At 48.0% G+C, this 24,658-nt stretch overlaps 1 protein-coding gene across 2 annotated transcripts in view; it reads left to right on the top strand.

The window, feature by feature from the left end:
• Nucleotides 1-22,933, top strand: part of nhsa (Nance-Horan syndrome a (congenital cataracts and dental anomalies)) — a 111,325-nt gene extending 88,392 nt beyond the window's left edge. For both annotated transcript variants that reach the window (XM_029695317.1, XM_029695316.1), the window contains 4 exons: nt 1,075-1,206; nt 13,529-16,486; nt 20,819-20,939; nt 21,817-22,933. In XM_029695317.1, coding sequence (XP_029551177.1) covers nt 1,075-1,206; nt 13,529-16,486; nt 20,819-20,939; nt 21,817-22,414 — 3,809 coding nt within the window. In that variant the 3' untranslated portion in view covers nt 22,415-22,933. The remainder of the gene's footprint in view (nt 1-1,074; nt 1,207-13,528; nt 16,487-20,818; nt 20,940-21,816) is intronic.
• The last annotated feature ends 1,725 nt before the right edge of the window (nt 22,934-24,658 follow it).

Raw genomic sequence — 24,658 nt, 5'->3', positions numbered from 1 at the left:
CCGTTGTAATGTATTAGTTTCTACAGTGCTGCTAGTCAGTAAAGGTTGGCTAGCTAGCAGTGGGTTTGATGTTGACTAGGTGTGTTGACTAAGTTTGGAGAACGGCGTCGCGGCGGACGAAAATAGCTGGCTAGCTAACCTCGATAATTACTCTGAACTACACAATTATTTGATACAAAGACGGCTATGTAGCTAGCTAAAAATTGCTCAGATCAAACAAATCAAACCGTTGTAATGTAATGAAATGTAATATTACCTGCGGAGCGAGGTGCAGCACGACTACTCGCTCCAAACCAGTACCACAATCAACAGCCTGATCAACTCAGATTGCAGTAGCGTTAATCTACAGATGGCGGTAGCGTTAATCTACAGATGGCAGTAGCGTTAATCTACAGATGGCGGTAGCGTTAATCTACAGATGGCGGTAGCGTTAATCTACAGATGGCGGTAGCGTTAATCTACAGATGGCAGTAGCGTTAATCTACAGATGGCAGTAGCGTTAATCTACAGATGGCAGTAGCGTAGTAGCGTTAATCTACAGATGGCAGTAGCGTTAATCTACAGATGGCAGTAGCGTTAATCTACAGATGGCAGTAGCGTTAATCTACAGATGGCAGTAGCGTTAATCTGTACGTGGCAATAGCGTGAATCTGTACGTGGCAGACACGTGAATCTATATTTTTCTGTTGATAGATACAGCTTGTATCCTCTGCTTGTCTGACCTTCCCTCTTGTTCACTGTGGAAATATTAGTTAAGCTATAACTACTATAGATTCTAGCTATAACTACTATAGATTCTAGCTATAACTACTATAGATTCTAGCTATAACTACTATAGATTCTAGCTATAACTACTATAGATTCTAGCTATAACTACTATAGATTCTAGCTATAACTACTATAGATTCTAGCTATAACTACTATAGATTCTAGCTATAACTACTATAGATTCTAGCTATAACTATAGCTGTTGATCTCTGCTTGCTTCAGTGTGAGAAAGAGAGGAGAGGGCTTTGCTGCTGTCACTAACATACAAAGGTTTCTCACACGTCTTGTGTCTGCGCTGTTCTGCAGGGGTTCAGTTCCACAGAGACGCTAGTGTGCACTGCTCGCTGATCCACTCTCAGTCCGTACTTCAGAGGAGGAGGAAGCTGAGGAGACGGAAGACTGTCATCGGGATTCCCAGAAGTGTTCAGCAGGACCTAGGTATGTTTAACCTTAGACCTAACCTTGAACCCTATGACCTGTCCTATTTATAGACCTAGGTATGACTAATTTTAGCCCTAACCTTAAACCCAAACTTTTGACATTTCAGTCATTTAGCAGATGCTGTTTTCCAGAGCGACTTAGTGCATTCGTCTTAAGATAGCTACATATCACAGTCATAGTAAGTACATTTTTCCTCAAAGCAGTTATCAGCAAAGTCAGAGCTAGAAGGGTGGGGGGGGGGGGTCAAGTGCCAGTGTTGGTTCAGGATTATTATTATTTTTATTTGGGGGGGTCGAGGTGAGGAGGGGAATTATTTCAGATACTGTTTGAAGAGGTAGGGTTTCAGGAGCTTTAAGAAGATGGGCAGGGACTCTGATGTCCTAGCTTCAGGGGGGAAGATGGGCAGGGACTCTGATGTCCTAGCTTCAGGGGGGAAGATGGGCAGGGACTCTGATGTCCTAGCTTCAGGGGGAAACTGGTTCCATCATTAGGGTTCCAGGGCAGAGCAGAGCTTGGACAGGACCGAGCGGGAGCTGCCCTTCCGTAGGGGTGGGAGGACCAAGAGACCAGAGGTGGCAGAACGAAGTGCTCGGGTTGGGGTGTAGGGTTTGAGCATAGCCTGAAGGTAGGGAAGGGCAGGCCTTCCCCGGGAGGAGGAGCAGTTCCGTCTTCTTGAGCTTGAGGTGGTGGGCTGACATCAGAGCGGAGATACCTGCCAGGCACACAGAAGATGCGTGCCTTCACCTGGATGTCAGAAGGGGGGAAGGAGAAAAGTAGTTAAGTGTCATACGCATAGCAATTATAGGAGAGACCATGTGAGGATATGACGGAGCTGAGTGACTTGGTGTATAGAGGAGAGGGCCTAGAACTGAGCCCTGGTGACACCAGCAGTGAGAGTACGTGAAACCGTGGATGGATGGCGGCATTCGCGCAAAACTGAAAGCACTATCCACCGTATATAACCATGGACAGAGGTCTGGGAGTATGTCTGAATATAAACAGTGTAGCTATTCCCTCCAAGGTAATCAAACAAGCAAAATGCCAGTACAAGGACAAGGTGGAGTCGCAATTCAACGGCTCAGACACAAGACGTATGTGGCAGGGTCTACAGGAAATCACGGACTACAAAAAGAAATTCAGCCACGTTACGGACACCGCCACACTTTCAGACAAACTAAACACCTTCTTTGCCCGCTTTGAGGATAATACAGTGCCACCGTTGAGGCCCGCTAACAAGGACTGCGTGGCTGGCGTGAGTAAAACATTTAAACTTGTTAACCGTTGCATGGCTGCTGGCCCAGATGGTATCCCTAGCCGCGTCCTCAAAGCATGCACAGACCAGCTGACTGGTGTGTTTACGGACATATTCAATCGCTCCCTATCCCAGTCTGTTGTCCTCACATGCTTCAAGATGGCTACCATTGTTCCTGTACCCAAGAAGGCAAAGATAACTGAACTAAATGACTACCGCCCCGTAGCACTCACTTCTGTCATCATGAAGTGCTTTGAGAGACTAATCAAGGATCATATCACCTCCACCTTACCGGCCACCCTAGACCCACTTCAGTTTGCATACCTCCCTAACAGGTCCACAGACAACACAATCGCCATCACACTGCCCTATCCCATCTGGGCAAAAGGAATACCTATATAAGAATGCTGTTCATTGACTACAGCTCAGCATTCAACACCATAGTACCCTCCAAGCTCATCATCAAGCTGGAGGCCCTGGGTCTTAACCCTGCCCTGTGCAATTGGGTCCTGGATTTTCTGACGGGCTGCCCCCAGGTGGGGAAGGTAGGAAACAGCATTTCCACTTCGCTGACCCACAACACTGGGGTCCCCCCAAGGGTGCGTGCTCAGCCCCCTCCTGTACTCCCTGTTCACCCACGACTGCGTGGCCATGCACGCCTCCAACTCAATCATCAAGTTTGCAGACAACACAACAGTAGTGGGCTTGATTACCAACAACGACGAAACCACCTACAAGGAGGTGGTGAGGGCACTCGGAGTGTGGTGTCAGGAAAGCAATCTCTCACTCAACGTCAACAAAACAAAGGAGATGATCGTAGACTTCAGGAAACAGCAGAGGGAGCACCGCCCTATCCACATTGAAGGGACAGCAGTGGAGAAGGTGGAAAGTTGAAGTTCCTCGGCTTACACATCACAGACAAACTGAAATGGTCCACTCACACAGACAGTGTGGTGAAGAAGGCACAACAGCGCCTCTTCAACCTCAGGAGGCTGAAGAAATTTGGCTTGTCACCCAAAACCCTGACAAACTTTTACAGATGCACAATCGAGAGCATCCTGTCGGGCTGTATCACAGCCTGGTACGGCAACTACACCGCCCTCAACCGCAAGGCTCTCCAGGGGGTGGTGCGGTCTGCACAACGCATCACCAGGGGCAAACTACCTGCCCTCCAGGACACCTACAGCACCCGATGTCACAGGAAGGCCAAAAAGATCATCAAGGACATCAACCACCCGATCCACTGCCTGTTCACACTGTTACCATCCAGAAGGCGAGCTCAGTACAGATGCATCAAAGCTGGGACCGAAAGACTGAAAAACAGCTTCTATCTCATGGCCTGCTAAACAGCAATCACTAACTCAGAGGCTGCTGCCTACATTGAGACCCAATCACTGGCCACTTTAATAAATGGATCACTAGTCACTTTAAACAATGCCACTTTAAATAATGCCACTTTAATGTTTACATATCTTACATTACTGATCACATGTATATACTGTATTTTATACCATCTATTGCACCTTGCCTATGCCACTCGGCCATTGCTCATCCATATATATACATGTACATATTCTCATTCACCCGTTTTAGATTTAAGTGTATTAGGTAGTTGTTGGGGAGTTGTTAGATATTACGGCACTGTCGTAACTAGAAGCACAAGCATTTCGCTACACTCGCATTAACACCTGCTAACCATGTGTATGTGACAAATAAAATTTGATTTGAAGAAAGAAAGAGTATCCGAGACTTTGCATACGGTGGAGGAAGAGGTCATTAAGTTGATCTTGAAGAACATCAACCCTATACTAGCCAGTCAACTCCGCGAAAGAGTCACCACTGTCAATGGACTGGTTCACCTGGGACAGCAGTTCGAGAAGGAAAGAGAATGCCAACAGCAATATGAACAGAGAAAGAAACAGACACCCAAACAGTTACCCAAGCCAGACCATCAACAACAGCCAGGATCTCCAGCCAAGACCCCTCCCATGTTCTGTTGAAAATGTAGCCAAAAGGGACATTCTTCAGCTACATGTCCAAATCAGTATCAAGTAAACCCTTCCAGAAACTACAAATCACAACAGGCAAACACACCTAACTCTCTTCGCAGGATCGACCATCCTACTCTGGGTGCTTTGACCAGAGCTGAAACCCCAAGAGTCCCTGCCTACGCCGACCCGTCGACATCCCCTTCCTTTCAGTCAATACTGCACCAACTGGTGTTACCCCTGTCCATAGGGTCCCGTGTGGCTCAGTTGGTAGAGCATGGTGTTTGCAACGCCAGGGTTGTGGGTTCGATACGGGGAAAAAAGTACGGGAAAAAAATAAAATAAATAATGTATGAAATGTCTGCATTCACTACTGTAAGTCGCTCTGTATAAGAGCGTCTGCTAAATGACTAAAATGTAAATGTAATAGGCCCATGGACAGGAAGAGCCATCCTGGACACCGGGTCATCCTACACACTGCTCAATGAGAAACTATGGAAGGAGGTTAAAGGTCCACAATACAACTTGAAGCCGTGGACAGAAGGTCCACTCTATCTGGCTGATGGTGAGGCTAAATGACCACTTGGATGGAGTGAGGTAGAGTTCCGCCTGTGTAACCACTCCTATATGATTCCTTCTGTTATCCTACAAACCAAGAACCTTGCTTTTCCTGTCGTGTTGGGAATTGATTTCATGTACTTCAGTGGTGTCCAGATTGATATCGCACACAACTGCTACTGGTTTCCACACAATCAGAACGAGAAGCATTTCTTCCAATCAGAAGCTATAAAGTTACATGATTGGGTTCCAAATGTGGCAGTCTCCTCTGCCATTGCTCCGGTACCACTAACCCTTGGTAATCCTTCTGATGATCTCCTTTTACAGACTGTGAGAAGAGCTCAGCTGGAACAGCCAGAGGAGTTAAGGCTGTTGGAACAACTGCATAATAACTCTGTATGTACTTCAAAGCTGGGATGCACCGGGCTCCTGAAGCACAAAATATTCCTTACACAGGAAATGCCAATCAAGCTGAAGCCATATCGTTTGTCCCCAGCGATGCTAATCATCTAAAAGGGACTCATTAATGATATGTTGACACAAGCTATAATTTAACGTTCCTCCTCTCCCTGGGCTGCTCCTGTTGTCCTCATCCCGAAAAAGACTGGTAGTCTTAGATTGTGTGTGGACTATAGGAAGACCAACAATGTTTCCCAGACTGATGCCTATCCTCTTCCCACCATCCAAGAGATCCTAGAGTCATTGTCTGGCGCTATTGTGTTCGCTACCCTTGACCTCAATAGTGGCTATTGGCAGGTTGAGATGGACCAGGAAAGCAAGGACAAGACTGCTTTTGTCTGTGCTGAGGGCTTGTTTTCTTTAAGGTGATGCCTTTTGGATTAAAGAATGTACCTGCCACTTTCCAAAGACTCATGGAGATTGCATTAGGTGAGCTCAGAGGGAAGCTCTGTTTTGTCTACCGTAACAATATAATTATCTACTCCCAGACCAGAGAACAACACTTTAAAGATCTTCAAACAGTGTTGGATAAGCTAAAAGAAGCTGGTCTGACATTAAACATGAAGAAGAGCAACTTCTGCCAAACCTCCCTGAAGTTCCTCGGCCATATTGTGTCTTTTCACAGCATTCATGTGGATCCTGAAAAGACCAAGGCTGTACAAGATTTCCCTGTCCCAATCACCTTCAAGGCCCTTCAACGGTTCCTTGGGATGGTACCATCGGTTTGTGTCAAACTTCTCCCAGGTGGCAGAACCACTCAACACATTGAAGCGAAAAGGAGCCAAATTCCAATGGACGGCAGAGTGCCAGACCTCCTTTGAAACCCTGAAACGACACCTTCTCACACCTCCCATTTTGGGTCATCCCAACTTTGACTGCCCTTTTGTAGTTTACACTGATGCAAGTGATGCTGGACTTGGTGCTGTCCTAGTCCAACAGACTGGACTTGGCACTGAAGAAGTGCTAGCATTCGCCAGTCGGACATTGAATGGAGCAGAACGGAACTACTCCACAACCGAGCAAGAGTGCCTTGCAGTTGTCTGGGCTTTGGAAAAGTGGAGGTACTACCTGGAAGGAAGATATTTCACTGTGGTCACTGACCATTCCTCCCTTGTGGGGGTGTTCAAGACCAACAATCCAAGCACCAGACTCATCAGATGGGCTCTACGGTTGCAAGAGTTCACCTTTGCAGTAGAATACAGAAGAGGAAAGTAAAACACTATTCCAGATGCCTTATCCAGAGCTCCTGCTTGTGGTAACAGTGGCCCTCATCTTACATGTGCTAATGTCCTGTCGAGACACCCAAAACGGACTTTCCCATTTCTGAGGCCATATGGAAGGCCCAACAGGATGATCGAGAAGTACAGGCTTTGTACCAGACTATCCTGGAAGATGGAGAAAAGATGGTCAATCCTACCACCAAGCTGACCATCATTGAAGATAAAGTCTACCGAGTTGTACAACTACCTCACAGAACACTCTAACAAATATACATACCAGAACCTCTACGCCTTCAACTGCTGCAACATTTCCATGAAGACCCGTTAGCTGGTCATTTGGGCAGGTTCAAAACCTACAAGCGGTTGCAAGTATTACTGTACTGGCCACATCTGAGCATGGATGTGAAGTCACACATCCGAAACTGTCAGGTTTGTCAAAGACACAAACCAGAAGGCAGAAAGCCTGCTCGCAAGATGCAGCAAACTGTGGTTACCCGACCTTGGGAAATGTTAGGAGTGGATTTGTTGGGTCCATTTCCTAGACGCTCTAATCAGAATGTGTACATGCTTGTTTTTGTTGATTACTATTCCAAGTGGGTGGAGCTGTTTGCACTTCGTCAGGCCACAGCGAGGACCGTCTCTTACATCCTCACGAAAGATAGCCTTACTCGCTTGGGAGTGCCTGATTACATCCTGTCTTACTGAGGTTCCCAATTTGTCTCTGATCTCTTTGAGGAGACCTGCCAAAGATGTAACCTGAGACAGAAGTTGATCACGACCTATCACCCACAGACCTACCTCACCGAGAGGGTTAATCGAACAATGGTTGCTTCCTATGTAGGGACCCAGGACAAACACTGGGACAAGTACCTTCATGAGTTTCGATTTGCCCTGAATTCTGCTGTGCAAGAGTCTACTGAAGTCACCCCTGCAGAGCTGGACCTGAGTCGTCCCCTCCGAGGACCCTTGGATATGGTGCTACAAAACCGGCAGGTTACTCCAGACTCGGCATGCTATGACCAGGTTGTCCATTTCCACAACTTGAGAGCTCTTGTCTCAAAGAACATGATCCAGGCCCGACTCAAGCAGAAGAGAAATTATGATAAGAAGAGACGAGACATGCAGTTCTAGGTCAGTGATCGGGTGTGGCTTCTCTCTCATCCTTACTCAAAAGCTGAACAATTCTTCTCGGGCAAGCTCGCTTCTAAATGGCAAGGGTCATATAGGATTGTGGAGCAGATGGGCCCTCTGAACTACCGAGTGGTGAAAGAGGACACAGGTGAAGATATGCACGTTGTCCATGTCTCACGCCTTAAAACCTCTTTGGGCAAGGTGTGCCGCTAGCAACCCACCCCGACAACATGCGGTGAAATTGCAGAGCACCAAATTCAAATTACATAAATAGTAATGATAAACATTCATGAAAATACAAGTGTTATACATTGGTTAAAAGATTAACTTCTTGCTAATCCAGCCGCTTTGTCAGATTTCAAAAAGGCTTTACGGCGAAAGCATAACATGCGATTATCTGAGGACAGCGCCCCGCACACAAAAGCATACAAACATTTTCCAACCAAGCGGAGGAGTGACGAAAGTCAGAAATAGCAATAAAATAAATCACTTACCTTTGAAGATCTTCATCTGGTTGTAATCACAAGGGTCCCAGCTACATAACAAATGGTCCTTTGTTTGATAAAGTCCTTCTTTATATCCCCAAAACTCTGTTTTGTTGGCGCGTTTTGTTCAGTAATCCACTGGCTCAAAGGCGGTCAAAACATGCAGACGAATACATCCTAATAGTACCGGTAAAGTTCGTCGAAACATGTCAAACGATGTTTATAACTAATCCTCAGGGTGTCAATTATCTAAATAATCGATAATATTTCAACCGGACAATAGCGTATTCAATAGAAAGGAAAAACAACGAAGGGCACGCACACAGTCACACTCGCAAACCAGTACTGCATGATTCCATAGACCCCTGACCAAAAGGTATTTTTCTTTGTCGTTTTTTCAGAAAACAAGCCTGAAACCATGTCTAAAGGACTGTTGACATCTGTGGAAGCCATAGGAACTGCAATCTGGGCCCTAAACCATTACATAGTCAATAGGCTTTCAATGGAAAACCACTCGCATCAAGAAAATCCCGTTTCCTGGATGGATTTTCCTCGGGTTTCCGCCTGCCATATCAGTAATGTTATACTCACAGACATTATTTTAACCATTTTAGAAACTTCAGAGTGTTTTCTATCCAAATCTACCAATTATATGCATATCCTAGCTTCTGGGCCTGAGTAACAGGCAGTTTACTTTGGGCACACTTGTCATCCAAACTTCAAAATACTGCCCCCTAGCGCAAAAAAGTTAAGGCCTGTTACCCCTCGGCTGAGGAATTGGAGGAGATTGAGCGCCGCAAAATCCTGGATATCTTTGAAGAGGAAAGTGATGAGACTTTTCTCGGATTCCCAGATCCAGAAGTCTAATGCCTTAAGGCCTGTTACCCCTCAGCTGAGGAGCGGGAGTGCCACAAAGTCATTAATATTTTTGTAGAGGCTTTTCTCGGTGTCCCAGACCAGATGTGCCTTCCAGGGCAATGGTCGGCTTTTTCCAGGGAAGGGTGTGTGTGACGGCCCTGAATCACCTTCTTCATCCCCATCATTCAGTTCATTCCAATTAAATTAATACATTTTGTCACCCCCGTTCAACAACTCCAAATCGCTTTTGCATGTGCTCCAAAGGGATAACCTAAAATAACATAGTATAGGTTAATTAAATAATCAAAAGGAAAATGTTGATTATTTACTAGTCTAGTGGATATAAGTATTTTAGACACAGTGCCTTCGGAAAGTATTCAGACCCTTGGCTTTTTCCACATTTTGTTTCGTCACAGCCTTATTCTAAAATTGATTAAATACATTTATTCCTCAGCAATCAACACACAATACCCCATAATGACAAAGCAAAAACAGGTGTTTAGAATATTTTTGCATATATATATATATATATATATATATATATATATATATATATACCTCAAATACGAGTCTCAAGAGACCTGCTTTACAGTATTCAGACCCTTGAGACTCGTATTTGAGCTCAGGTGCATCCTGTTTCCATTGATCATCCTTGATGTTTCTACAACTTGGAATTGTCCGCAGAGCTCCGAGACAGGATTGTGTCGAGGTACAGATCTGGGGAAGGGAAGAGTCTTGGTGGTTCCAAAACATTTTGGCAGCATTGAAGGTCCCCAAGAACACAGTAGCCTCCATCATTCTGAAATGGAAGAAGTTTGGAACCACCAAGACTCTTCCTAGAGCTGGTCGTCTGGCCAAATTGAGCAATCGGGGGGAGAAGGGCCTTGGTCAAGGAGGTGAACAAGAACCTGATGGTCACTCTGACAGCGCTCTAGAGTTCCTCTGTGGAGATGGGAGAACCTGCCAGTAGGACAACCATCTCTGCAGCACTCCACCAATCAGACCTTTATGGTTTAGTGGCCAGACGGAAGCCACTCCTCAGTAAAAGATCCTTGATGAAAACCTGCTCCAGAGCGCTCAGGACCTCAGACTGTGGCGAAGGTTAACCTTCCAACAGGACAACGACCCTAAGCACACAGCCAAGACAACACAGGGGTGGCTTCGGGACAAGTCTCTGAATGTCCTGAGTGGCCCAGCCAGAGCCCGGACTTGAACCCGATCGAACATATCTGGACACAACTGAAAATAGCTGTGCAGCAACGCTCCTTATCCAACCTGACAGAGCTTGAGAGGATCTGCAGAGAAGAATGGGAGAAACTCCCCAAATACATGTGTGCCAAGCTTGTAGTGTCATACCCAAGAAGACTGATGGCTGTAATCGCTCCCAAAGATGCTTCAACAAAATACTGAGTAAAGGGTCTGAATACTTATGTAAACGTGATATTCCATTATATTTTAGCAAAAATGTCTAAACCTGTTTTTGCATTCTCATTCTGTATAGATTGATGAGGGGGGGATAAATGAACAAAATGTGGAAAAAGTCGAGTCTGAATACTTTTTGAATGCAATGTGTCATGTGACCCTCATGTTAGGCCTCATGTAAAATCATTGTCGAAAGTGCAAGAGATGCTGTTGCATGACAAACAGGTGCTGTTAGATTACAATATAATTTATCTGCCTGTTTGGAACATTGTAAACAACACTACAATAATGAGAAGTAATACCAGTCTGTTCTAATGAAACAAAATTGTCAAGCCATTACTATAGAAAAGTTTAACAACAGCCGGATTTGTCTAATTGCTTTATCTGACATTTTGCTGTTGTCTTCAGCACATGTGACCTGCTTCAGGAAGCTAGGCGTATGTTGCAGGTCACTACTTCACAGGAGAGCCGTCTGAACAGCTCTTTTTAATCAAAATGCGTTTTTTTGGTCAGAGATGCCTTCTCAAACATGTGCCTTAATAACAAACTTGTATGCTATTTGTAAATACGAATAAAATTGTAAAATTACGAGCCTAGTTGGTTTAGCCACAGAAAAAGTCAGCGACCTTCCCGCTAGCAGTGATTGAGTTTGGATTGGTCTGCCATATCGCACGCTTCTGTCTATTTGAGCTGGTCAGTATGTCTAGGTAAAAAATGTATTGCATAGTAAAACTGCATAAGTGTTGCTCTCCACTTTCTGGAGGACCCAGTTTTGAAATCAGTGGAATTCGAGTAGGATAGCTAAGGAGATGGAGAAAACACCTGTCCCTAGATTGCATCTTCAAACTAAGGGCAACCATGGCATCCGTCAGGAGATGCGTCCATCCATGAATGATGTATACAGATAAGATAGTCTAGCTAGCTACATTTTCAGATATTTGTTAGCTACCTGCAGATTCATGCAGGGTAGTAATGTCATGAGTTGTGATTATGGTAAAACGATTTAGCTAGCTTCATGTCTTAACAAAAGACTCCACTATGCAAATAACTATTTTAGGTGCGTTTTGTAAATTCAGTCTGGCCTCCTGTCTCACTCTGAATCTCTCCTCCTGTCTAATTCTGACCCTAACCCACTCCTGTGTCTAACTCTGACCCTGTCTTCCTGTGTCTAACTCGACCCTCTCCTCCTGTCTTCCTGTGTCTCTGACCCGGTGTCTCCTCCTGCATCTGAACCTGACCCGGTGTTTCCTCCTGCGTCTACAGTGAGGGAAAAAAAGTATTTTATCCCCTGCTGATTTTGTAAGTTTGCCCACTGACAAAGAAATGATCAGTCTATAATTTTAATGGTAGGTTTATTTGAACAGTGAGAGACAGAATAACAACAAAAAAATCCAGAAAAACGCATGTCAAAAATGTTATAAATTGATTTGCATTTTAATGAGGGAAATAAGTATTTGACTCCTCTGCAAAACATGACTTAATACTTGGTGGCAAAACCCTTGTTGGCAATCACAGAGGTCAGATGTTTCTTGTAGTTGGCCACCAGGTTTGCACACATCTCAGGAGGGATTTTGTCCCACTCCTCTTTGCAGATCTTCTCCAAGTCATTAAGGTTTCGAGGCTGACGTTTGGCAACTCGAACCTTCAGCTCCCTCCACAGATTCTCTATGGGAGTAAGGTCTGGAGACTGGCTAGGCCACTCCAGGACCTTAATGTGCTTCTTTTTGAGCCACTCCTTTGTTTCCTTGGCCGTGTGTTTTGGGTCATTATCATGCTGGAATACCCATCCACGACCCATTTTCAATGCCCTGGCTGAGGGAAGGAAGTTCTCACCCAAGAGTTGATGGTACATGGCCCCGTCCATTGTCCCTTTGATGCGGTGAAGTTGTCCTGTCCCCTTAGCAGAAAAACACCCCCAAAGCATAATGTTTCCACCTCCATGTTTGACGGTGGGGATGGTGTTCTTGGGGTCATAGGCAGCATTCCTCCTCCTCCAAACACCGCGAGTTGAGTTGATGCCAAAGAGCTCCATTTTGGTCTCATCTGACCACAACACTTTCACCCAGTTGTCCTCTGAATCATTCAGATGTTCATTGGCAAACTTCAGACGGTCATGTATATGTGCTTTCTTGGGCAGAGGGACCTTGCGGGCGCTGCAGGATTTCAGTCCTTCACGGTGTAGTGTGTTACCAATTGTTTTCTTGGTGACTATGGTCCCAGCTGCCTTGAGATCATTGACAAGATCCTCCCGTGTAGTTCTGGGCTGATTCCTCACCGTTCTCATGATCAATACAACTCCACGAGGTGAGATCTTGCATGGAGCCCCAGGCCGAGGGAGATTGACAGTTCTTTTGTGTTTCTTCCATTTGCGAATAATCCCACCAACTGTTGTCACCTTCTCACCAAGCTGCTTGGCGATGGTCTTGTAGCCCATTCCAGCCTTGTGTAGGTCTACAATCTTGTCCCTGACATCCTTGGAGAGCTCTTTGGTCTTGGCCATGGTGGAGAGTTTGGAATCTGATTGATTGATTGCTTCTGTGGACAGGTCTCTTTTATACAGGTAACAAACTGAGATTAGGAGCACTCCCTTTAAGAGTGTGCTCCTAATCTCAGCTCGTTACCTGAATAAAAGACACCTGGGAGCCAGAAATCTTTCTGATTGAGAGGGGGTCAAATACTTATTTCCCTCATTAAAATGCAAATCAATTTATAAAATTTTTGACATGCGTTTCTCTGGATTTTTTTGTTATTCTGTCTCTCACTGTTCAAATAAACCTACCATTAAAATTATAGACTGATAATTTCTTTGTCAGTGGGCAAATGTACAAAATCAGCAGGGGATCAAATACTTTTTTTGCTCACTGTATAACTCTGACCCGGTGTCTCCTCCTGCGTCTGTCTCTGACACCTCCTCCTGTTTATAATTCTGACCCTCTCCTCCTCCAGATTCTGATGAGTCTCCAGGCGCCAGAGAGCGGACAGTGGTTGACCGATGCAATGCTGCGCTCTGTAGCGAGGACCTTTGCAGTCGTCTGAACACCAAGAAGGACTCTGGCTGCCAGACTGAAGACTTCCTGGTCTGCACGCCGTCCCACTGGAGGGTCCAGTACCAGCGTGGTCAGCAGGGGGTCAGCTCTGCCCCCATCCCGCTGTCCCTCTCCACCGGGAACATCTCCTCTCTACTGGACACTTCGGAGCGCAATAACGCCATGTTCTCCTCTTCGCTGGGGGTACGCCTGCATTCACGCAGCCAGCCAAGGGAGGGGAGGAGACTGATTGAGGTTCACCACCACAGTGAGGAGGAGGAAGAGGAGCTGTCTCCCTCTGAGACTGATGACTTCCTGTCTGGGTTGGGGGAGCTGAAGGAGAAGGGGGAGGAAAGTGCAGATGACCAGTCCCAGCCGGACCACCCTCTGGCCAGCCTGAAGTACCAGCAGCGCACTGGCAGCCCCTGGCTTGAGAGGAGCCAATCCCGCCTCCCCCGGAAGGTTGACATGGGGAGCTGTGAGATGTCCTCCAGCTCAGATACTTTCTCCAGTCCGCTCCACTCCACATCCACCAGGCGGGTTGTTGGGTGTCAGATGGACCATAAAGATGACCACCAATCTTCTAGTGGGAACTGGAGCGGCAGCAGCTCAACGTGCCCTTCCCACACCTCTGAGACCCTCCCCCCGGCTGCCTCCCCCCAGCTCACTGGCTCCTCACACTGTGACTCGGAGCTGTCGCTGAACACCGGCCCCCACGCTACAGATGACCCTGCCCCCATCCTCATCCTGGACCCATACCAGACCGACCGGCAGCTGGACGATGCAGGGGTCAGCACGGCTAGTGATGGGGAGTGGAGTTACCCCCACCCTGACTCCAGGCTTCATGACTTCAGCCCTGAGCGCTCCAGAGAGGGGGAGGGGAGTCTGGGGTACCCCAGCTTTACCAGCATGGCTACCTGTGAGAGCTTCACTACAGACAAGCCTCCTTCTGAGAAGGCTGACACTGTATCATACTACTCCATAGACAATGAAGGATACTACACTTCCATGCACTTTGACTGTGGTCTGAAAGGGAGCAAGAGCTTCATGTATAACTACTCTGACTGTGGACAGGAGCACATGACTCTGGGGAGACGCTGTCTGACATTGAGGAAACCTAAGGCCAAGCCCTCTGCCCCCAGACGCAGCTCCTCACTAAGGAAGATCAGCGGGGGGGGGAATTCTCCTGACGACACCGATCCAAAGAACCGCAGCGGGCAGCAAAGAAAGTCGTGTTCCAGAGAGAGGAGGTTACAGCTGGACCTAGAGGGCTCCCTGGGCCACCCTAACCTCCCTGACCCCGACCCTGCTCTGGGTCACCTGGGAGGGGAGGGGGGCCTGGGGGGGTTAGGGTTGGAGCAAGACCCTCTGGAGCCCCTAGCGGCCATCGAGACCTGGCGGATGGAGGACACCGAGGAGATGCCAGGCTCAGGCCTGTTTGGTTCCTCTGACAGAGGCTCCTATAAAGATGAGGGAGCTGTCCAGTCAGACTATGCAGATCTCTGGCTTGTGAATGACTTGAAGTCGAACACTGACCCCTATCGCTCTCTGTCTAACTCCTCCACTGCTACCGGTACTACTGTTATAGAATGCATAAAGTCTCAGGAGAGTTCAGAGTCCCAGACCTCCCAGTCTGGCTCCACCCCCTCACTGCCATCAGTAGAAGACTTCAAGATGTCCTCCCTGCCCTCAGTAGAAGGGGACTTCAAGATGTCCTCTCCAGAGAGGCTGGTTGGCTTAGTGTCACCATCTAGTGGCTACTCCAGCCAATCCGAGACCCCCACCTCTTCCTTTCCCTGCGCCTTCTTCCCCAGTCCCCTGTCACCCACCAATCAGAAGAGGAAGCCCAAGATTCCAGAGAGGAAATCATCTCTGTCCGTCAACTCCACCAGAGATCTGGAGCTGCCAGTCATCACCCCCAGCCACCAGGACCTCCGTGCCCTTCACAGCCCTAACCTTACCAGCCCTCCTCCAGTCTCTACTAAGCCCCCAGGCCACAGGAACCAGCTCTACCTCCTGCAGCAAAGCAAGCAGACGGCAGCAGCATCGGCCAGCGCTGAGGCCAGAGCGGCAACCGAGACCTCCAGCAGTCTTCCCATGACCATCACCCCCACCGTGCTGCACTCAGTCCAGCTGAGGTCTGTGGGGAAGCAAGGAGAGGGGAGCCCTGACCGGCCCGGCCCAGATGTTGCCACCAGACCCAAGTGTCCCACTGTGAACATCAGCCCCCCTTCCAGCAGCAGGTCCCCAGAGTCTACAACCATGAAGCCTCCAGCCTACAACTCCCAGGTTCCCCCCTCTCAACAGTACTGTGAGTCACTGTTGGCCCCCAGTGAAGGCCCTGTCGGTAGGGACCCAGCAGGTCACAGTAGCGTGAGGTACAGGCAGGACAGACACCCTGCTGAAGCCCAGTGGAGTACCACCGCCTTCAGACAGCCTGTAGACCAAACACTGGCAGACCAGGAGAGACTACCGGACCAGGAGAGACTACCGGACCAGGAGAGACTACCGGACCAGGAGAGACTACCGGACCAGGAGAGACTACCGGACCAGGAGAGACTACCGGACCAGGAGAGACAACCAGACCAGGAAAGACTACCAGACCAGGAGAGACTGGCAGAAGAGGACCATACCATCAGAGACCAACACCAGCCTCTCCTAAACCAACACCAGCCGCTTACAGACCAGCAGTCAATGCTAGACCAGGAGGTCTGCAAGAGGGGGACTGAGGCCACAAGGGTGACCCCAGGTCAGGAGGTAGAGGAACAGAAAGCTCTATTCCCTGGGAGTAGCAGCAGTCTGGAGGCAGGACAATACCGACCACTACCACCTGAGCCATCTGAACTACAGAGACCTGAAGACCTTTCAATGTTTCCTGGTCAGTACAGCTTAGCCACAACATCAGAGAGTCTAGACAAAGTGCCTGTTAAAAGTGATCAGTCTGAAACATTGCAAGCTTATCCAATCAGCAATGTGGCTGGCAGAGAAGAGGAGTGTAAGTCTTCAGGAGTTCCAACCATTAGTGTCTCTCAGGATAGCAGCAGGGAGGAGTAGAGGAAGGGTCCACCTCCACACCAGGGTCACCCCAGAAACACACTACCCCAGAAACACACACTGCCCCAGAAACACACTACCCCAGACACACCCCAGAAACACACACTACCCCAGACACTGACACTACCCCAGACACTACCCCAGAAACACACACTGCCCCAGAAACACACTACCCCAGACACAGACACTACCCCAGACACTACCCCAGATACAGAGACTAACCCAGACACCCCAGACACAGAGACTAACCCAGTCTACCCCAGACACAGAGATTACCCCAGACACAGAGACTACCCAGACACCCCAGACAGAGACTAACCCAGACACAGAGACTAACCCAGACACAGAGACTAACCCAGACACAGAGACTAACCCAGACACAGAGACTAACCCAGACACAGAGACTAACCCAGACACAGAGACTAACCCAGACACAGAGACTAACCCAGACACAGAGACTAACCCAGACACAGAGACTAACCCAGACACAGAGACTAACCCAGACACAGAGACTAACCCAGACACAGAGACTAACCCAGTCTACCCCAGACACAGAGACTAACCCAGTCTACCCCAGACACAGAGACTAACCCAGTCTACCCCAGACACAGAGACTAACCCAGTCTACCCCAGACACAGAGACTAACCCAGTCTACCCCAGACACAGAGACTAACCCAGTCTACCCCAGACACAGAGACTAACCCAGTCTACCCCAGACACAGAGACTACCCCAGACACCCCAGACAGAGACTACCCCAGACACCCCAGACAGAGACTACCCCAGACACCCCAGACAGAGACTAACCCAGACACCCCAGACACAGAGACTAACCCAGACACCCCAAACACAGAGACTAACCCAGACACCCCAAACACAGAGACTACCCCAGACACAGAGACTAACCCAGACACCCCAGACACAGAGACTACCCCAGACACAGAGACTACCCCAGACACAGAGACTACCCCAGACACAGAGACTACCCCAGACACAGAGACTACCCCAGACACAGAGACTAACCCAGACACAGAGACTAACCCAGACACAGAGACTAACCCAGACACCCCAGACACAGAGACTAACCCAGACACCCCAGACACAGAGACTAACCCAGACACCCCAGACACAGAGACTAACCCAGTCTACCCCAGACACAGAGACTAACCCAGTCTACCCCAGACACAGAGACTAACCCAGTCTACCCCAGACACAGAGACTAACCCAGTCTACCCCAGACACAGAGACTACCCCAGACACAGAGACTACCCCAGACACCCCAGACAGAGACTAACCCAGACACCCCAAACACAGAGTCTACCCCAGACACAGAGACTAACCCAGTCTAACCCAGACACAGAGACTAACCCAGACACCCCAAACACAGAGACTACCCCAGACACCCCAGACACAGAGACTACCCCAGACACAGAGACTACCCCAGACACAGAGACTACCCCAGACACAGAGACTACCCCAGACACAGAGACTACCCCAGACACAGAGACTACCCCAGACACAGAGACTAACCCAGACACAGAGACTAACCCAGACACAGAGACTAACCCAGACACAGAGACTAACCCAGACACCCCAGACACAGAGACTAACCCAGACACCCCAGACACAGAGACTAACCCAGTCTACCCCAGACACAGAGACTAACCCAGTCTACCCCAGACACAGAGACTAACCCAGTCTACCCCAGACACAGAGACTAACCCAGTCTACCCCAGACACAGAGACTAACCCAGTCTACCCCAGACACAGAGACTAACCCAGTCTACCCCAGACACAGAGACTAACCCAGTCTACCCCAGACACAGAGACTAACCCAGTCTACCCCAGACACAGAGACTAACCCAGTCTACCCCAGACACAGAGACTAACCCAGTCTACCCCAGACACAGAGACTAACCCAGTCTACCCCAGATACAGAGACTAACCCAGTCTACCCCAGACACAGAGACTACCCCAGACACCCCAGACAGAGACTAACCGACACCCCAAACACAGAGTCTACCCCAGACACAGAGACTAACCCAGTCTAACCCAGACACAGAGACTAACCCAGACACCCCAAACACAGAGACTACCCCAGACACCCCAGACAGAGACTAACCCAGTCTAACCCAAACACAGAGACTACCCCAGACACAGAGACTACCCCAGACACAGAGACTACCCCAGACACAGAGACTACCCCAGACACAGAGACTACCCCAGACACCCCAGACAGAGACTAACCCAGACACCTCAGACACAGAGACTAACCCAGACACCCCAAACACAGAGTCTACCCCAGACACAGAGTCTACCCCAGACACAGAGTCTACCCCAGACACAGAGTCTACCCCAGACACAGAGTCTACCCCAGACACAGAGACTAACCCAGACACAGAGACTAACCCAGACACCCCAAACACAGAGACTACCCCAGACAGAGACTAACCCAGTCTAACCCAAACACAGAGACTACCCCAGACACAGAGACTACCCCAGACACCCCAGACAGAGACTAACCCAGACACCCCAGACACAGAGACTAACCCAGACACCCCAAACACAGAGACTAACCCAGACACCCCAAACACAGAGACTAACCCAGACACCCCAAACACAGAGACTACCCCAGACACCCCAGACACAGAGACTACCCCAGACACAGAGACTACCCCAGACACAGAGACTACCCCAGACACAGAGACTACCCCAGACACAGAGACTAACCCAGACACCCCAGACAGAGACTAACCCAGACACAGAGACTAACCCAGACACCCCAGACACAGAGACTAACCCAGTCTACCCCAGACACAGAGACTAACCCAGTCTACCCCAGACACAGAGACTAACCCAGTCTACCCCAGACACAGAGACTAACCCAGTCTACCCCAGACACAGAGACTAACCCAGTCTACCCCAGACACAGAGACTAACCCAGTCTACCCCAGACACAGAGACTACCCCAGACACAGAGACTACCCCAGACACCCCAGACAGAGACTAACCCAGACACCCCAAACATAGAGTCTACCCCAGACACAGAGACTAACCCAGTCTAACCCAGACACAGAGACTAACCCAGACACCCCAAACACAGAGACTACCCCAGACACCCCAGACACAGAGACTACCCCAGACACAGAGACTACCCCAGACACAGAGACTACCCCAGACACAGAGACTACCCCAGACACAGAGACTAACCCAGACACAGAGACTAACCCAGACACCCCAGACAGAGACTAACCCAGACACAGAGACTAACCCAGACACCCCAGACACAGAGACTAACCCAGTCTACCCCAGACACAGAGACTAACCCAGTCTACCCCAGACACAGAGACTAACCCAGTCTACCCCAGACACAGAGACTAACCCAGTCTACCCCAGACACAGAGACTAACCCAGTCTACCCCAGACACAGAGACTAACCCAGTCTACCCCAGACACAGAGACTACCCCAGACACAGAGACTACCCCAGACACCCCAGACAGAGACTAACCCAGACACCCCAAACACAGAGTCTACCCCAGACACAGAGACTAACCCAGTCTAACCCAGACACAGAGACTAACCCAGACACCCCAAACACAGAGACTAACCCAGACACCCCAAACACAGAGACTACCCCAGACACCCCAGACAGAGACTAACCCAGTCTAACCCAAACACAGAGACTACCCCAGACACAGAGACTACCCCAGACACAGAGACTACCCCAGACACCCCAGACAGAGACTAACCCAGACACCCCAGACACAGAGACTAACCCAGACACCCCAAACACAGAGTCTACCCCAGACACAGAGACTAACCCAGACACAGAGACTAACCCAGACACAGAGACTAACCCAGACACCCCAAACACAGAGACTACCCCAGACACCCCAGACAGAGACTAACCCAGTCTAACCCAAACACAGAGACTACCCCAGACACAGAGACTACCCCAGACACCCCAAACACAGAGCAGGGCTACTGCAGTAAAGATGAAACGTCAGACAGCCGTTCAACTGTTGTTGTCATTGACTAGAAGACAGGAAGTATTTTTTAAATAGTCTAGACGCTAGCTTTAATTAAGGATTGTGAGGTGCCTTTAAACCAAACAAGCTTTGTCTTGTCATTAATCCAGCCCAACCCTATTTTCCAGATTCCAGACCCAGTGACAACTCTGTGTTTCCTCTGAGTGAGGAGACCAAGGCTGAGGGTGACGTCTTCCTGTCGCCCACCAAGGCTTGCACTACAGAGGAGCTGTTTGCCATGATCCACAGGTGGGTTTCTGGTGATAGTTTAATTTGTCACTAAGCTAATAACCTTGTTTTGCCAGAAAGAAGCATAGGTGCTCTAACTTTTACAAATGTAACCCTATTATCCATAACCCTAACCCCTGTTCTGTTATCCATAACCCTAACCCCTGTTCTGTTATCCATAACCCTAACCCCTGTTCTGTTATCCATAACCCCTGTTCTGTTATCCATAACCCCTGTTCTGTTATCCATAACCCCTGTTCTGTTATCCATAACCCCTGTTCTGTTATCCATAACCCTGTTCTGTTATCCATAACCCCTGTTCTGTTATCCATAACCCCTGTTCTGTTATCCATAACCCCTGTTCTGTTATCCATAACCCTAACCTCTGTTCTGTTATCCATAACCCTAACCCCTGTTCTGTTATCCATAACCCCTGTTCTGTTATCCATAACCCCTGTTCTGTTAACCCTAACCCCTGTTCTGTTATCCATAACCCTAACCCCTGTTCTGTTATTCATAACCCTAACCCCTGTTCTGTTATCCATAACCCCTGTTCTGTTATCCATAACCCTAACCCCTGTTCTGTTATCCCTAACCCCTGTTCTTTTATCCCTAACCCCTGTTCTGTTATCCCTAACCCCTGTTCTGTTATCCATAACCCTAACCCCTGTTCTGTTATCCATAACCCTAACCCCTGTTCTGTTATCCATAACCACTGTTCTGTTACACCCAGTCCTAACTATTGTTCTGTTACACCCAGTCCTAACTACTGTTCTGTTACACCCAGTCCTAACTATTGTTCTGTTACACCCAGTCCTAACTACTGTTCTGTTACACCCAGTCCTAACTACTGGTCTGTTACACCCAGTCCTAACTACTGTTCCACTGTCCTTCATAGATCCAGGAGGAAAGTTCTAGGTAGGAAGGACTCTGGAGAGTTAAGTGCCCGGAGCCGTCTGTGTGCTGCGTCTGGGAGCACCTCACCTTGTACCCCAGTCACCCCACCTGGCAACACTGTGACTTCTCCGGTGAACCCCAACACCCCAACCACCCCCACTGGCCCCCAGAAGGCCCCGGGACCCATTTACCGCAGCCTGAAGAAGTCCAGCACCTCCCACGAGGAGTTTAAACTTTTACTCCTGAAGAAAGGCAGCCGGTCAGATTCCAGCTATCGCATGTCAGCCACAGAGATCTTGAAGAGCCCCATCGGCCCCAATGCCCCTGGAGACCCCCTTGCTGAGAAGCCCCTCTCCCCCCTGCCAGGCACGGAGAAGCTCCCCAGCCCCTTCACAGAGGGCTTCTCTCCTAAAGGCCTGTCCACTGCAGCCTGTCCCAGACAGAACCGATCCCGCATCCCTCCTCCACCCACCAGCAGCCGCTACAGCGTCCGCAGCAGGCAGTACCCAGCCCCCATGCAGGCCATCTCAGAGGGCGAGACGGAGAACAGACAGGAGCCACTCCTAACATACAGCACCTTCCACCTTTCAGAAATGTAAAACAGAGGAACATCTTACGGTTTTAGAATAGATAGTAGAGAACAACCAGACTGACTTAGAACATTTTAACTGTGTCTAACTATTTATAATACAGTATGTATTTCTGTTTTTAGCTTTTGGTATTGAAGGAAAACAGAGAGACTTAAGAACAGAAATGAGAGAGAGAAACTTCTGTAGCTATGTTCTATTGAAAAAAGAAATGCTTTTTAAACTGTTAGGAAAGTTAACCGGAATATGTACTGTGCTATGTGAAGGCTGTTTTTATATCAAGACAACCTTGTGTTGTAGCGCTACAGGAAAGACATGGGTATCTTCCATTGTAACCCTTAACCATAGCCCTTAACCTTAACCCTTTTATGATATTGCTGGAAAATGCCACATGTATAGAATATATCGATATAATGAGATTTACAGTATAATATATTCACTTTTCACTAATGGTGTAAAAGTTGTGAAATACCTTAGAGTAACACAGTATGAGTCATAATACCCATAAAGCCTGGCTGTCAAACAGGTAAATGGTTCCATTCATTTTTCCTATAGAAACATGTAAAATAAGGGCTGTGTTTCGTGGCCTTATTTCTATTACAGCATGTTGGATGACTGTCATTCATATTCCATTCACCCAGTTCAATGTAACAGTGATGGGTTTAGGATACTGTCCTTCACCCAGTTCAATATTAACAGTGATGGGTTTAGGATACTGTCCTCCATATTCACCCAGTTCAATGTAACAGTGATGGGTTTAGGATACTGTCATTCATATTCACCCAGTTCAATGTAACAGTGATGGGTTTAGGATACTGTCATTCATATTCACCCAGTTCAATGTAACAGTGATGGGTTTAGGTTACTGTCCTTCACCCAGTTCAATGTAACAGTGATGGGTTTAGGATACTGTCCTTCATATTTATCCAGTTCAATGTAACAGTGATGGGTTTAGGATACTGTCCTTCACCCAGTTCAATGTAACAGTGATGGGTTTAGGATACTGTCCTTCATATTCACCCAGTTCAATGTAACAGTGATGGGTTTAGGATACTGTCATTCATATTCACCCAGTTCAATGTAACAGTGATGGGTTTAGGATACTGTCATTCATATTCACCCAGTTCAATGCAACAGTGATGGGTTTAGGATACTACATGATACTCTGTTGCCTATTCCCATTATGAGGTTGCTACAACCTAGCCTATGAATTAAAGTTTACAACGTAGGTGTACACAGGTCGAGAGAGACATTTGAGATGACAGTGACACATGGACAGACAGTGACATTCAATACCGCCTTGCACACTCCTGCCTGCATCTAGCTGATGTAGGGTGTAATCATTAGCCCAACAGTTGCAAACAAGAGTTTCTATTGGACAAATTCATGTATTTTATCCCCGTTTTGTTTGCTGCCGTTTCAAAGAAATGTTTTTCAACAGAATCGGCAGAATGAATACACCCCTGATCACGCATAAACACAGTTCACTTTCATAGCAGCCACGTTGTATTCCTTCTCGACCTCTATGCACTCTCCTCCTCTCACCTTTTCCCTTCGTTTGTGGACTTCAAATGAACAACACATCGGCTGTATGTGACCAAGCGAAAAAACCTTTCCAAGCCAAACCATGTCATAACCACTACACACAGCCTGCATCGTTGTCCCCATATTAGCTAAAGTAACGTCCTAGTCAACATAGCAAATAGAACTAATGTGTTAGTAAACCCACTACAATCATGCAGTAACGGTACAGTGTTTAGTCAGTAAGCAGTTAGACCTGCATCCCCGGTGGTAATAAATTAATAATACCAAAAGCTTACCTTGACTTGAGTTCCAGTGATGTGTTGGATAATCATGGCCAGCTAGCCAACATAGCATCCCTCTGTTTGAGCCGGGTGTTTGAGTAACTAAACTAGCCAGCTACATTTACTAGCTAAGTGAAACTAAGAACAAATGTATTTGTTGAAAACTGTTCAACTATTGTCTTTCTCTGAGTCAACTACTCACCACATTTTATGCACTGCAGCGCTAACTAGCTGTAGCTTATACTTTCAGTACTAGATTAATTCTCTGATCCTTTGATTGGGTGGACAACTTGTCAGTTCATGCTGCATGAGCTCTGATAGGTTGAAGGATGTTCTTCGGAAGTTGTCATAACTGTGTAAGTCTATGGAAGGGGGTGAGAACCATGAGCCTCCTAGGTTTTGTATTGAAGTCAATGTACCCAGAGGAGGATGGAAGCTAGCTGTCCTCCGG

Source organism: Salmo trutta, chromosome 17 (assembly GCF_901001165.1).
Source record: "Salmo trutta chromosome 17, fSalTru1.1, whole genome shotgun sequence".
Lineage (NCBI taxonomy): Eukaryota > Metazoa > Chordata > Actinopteri > Salmoniformes > Salmonidae > Salmo > Salmo trutta.
The sequence above is the reverse complement of the archived record's forward strand: the minus strand, read 5'-3'. Positions and strand labels throughout refer to the sequence as shown.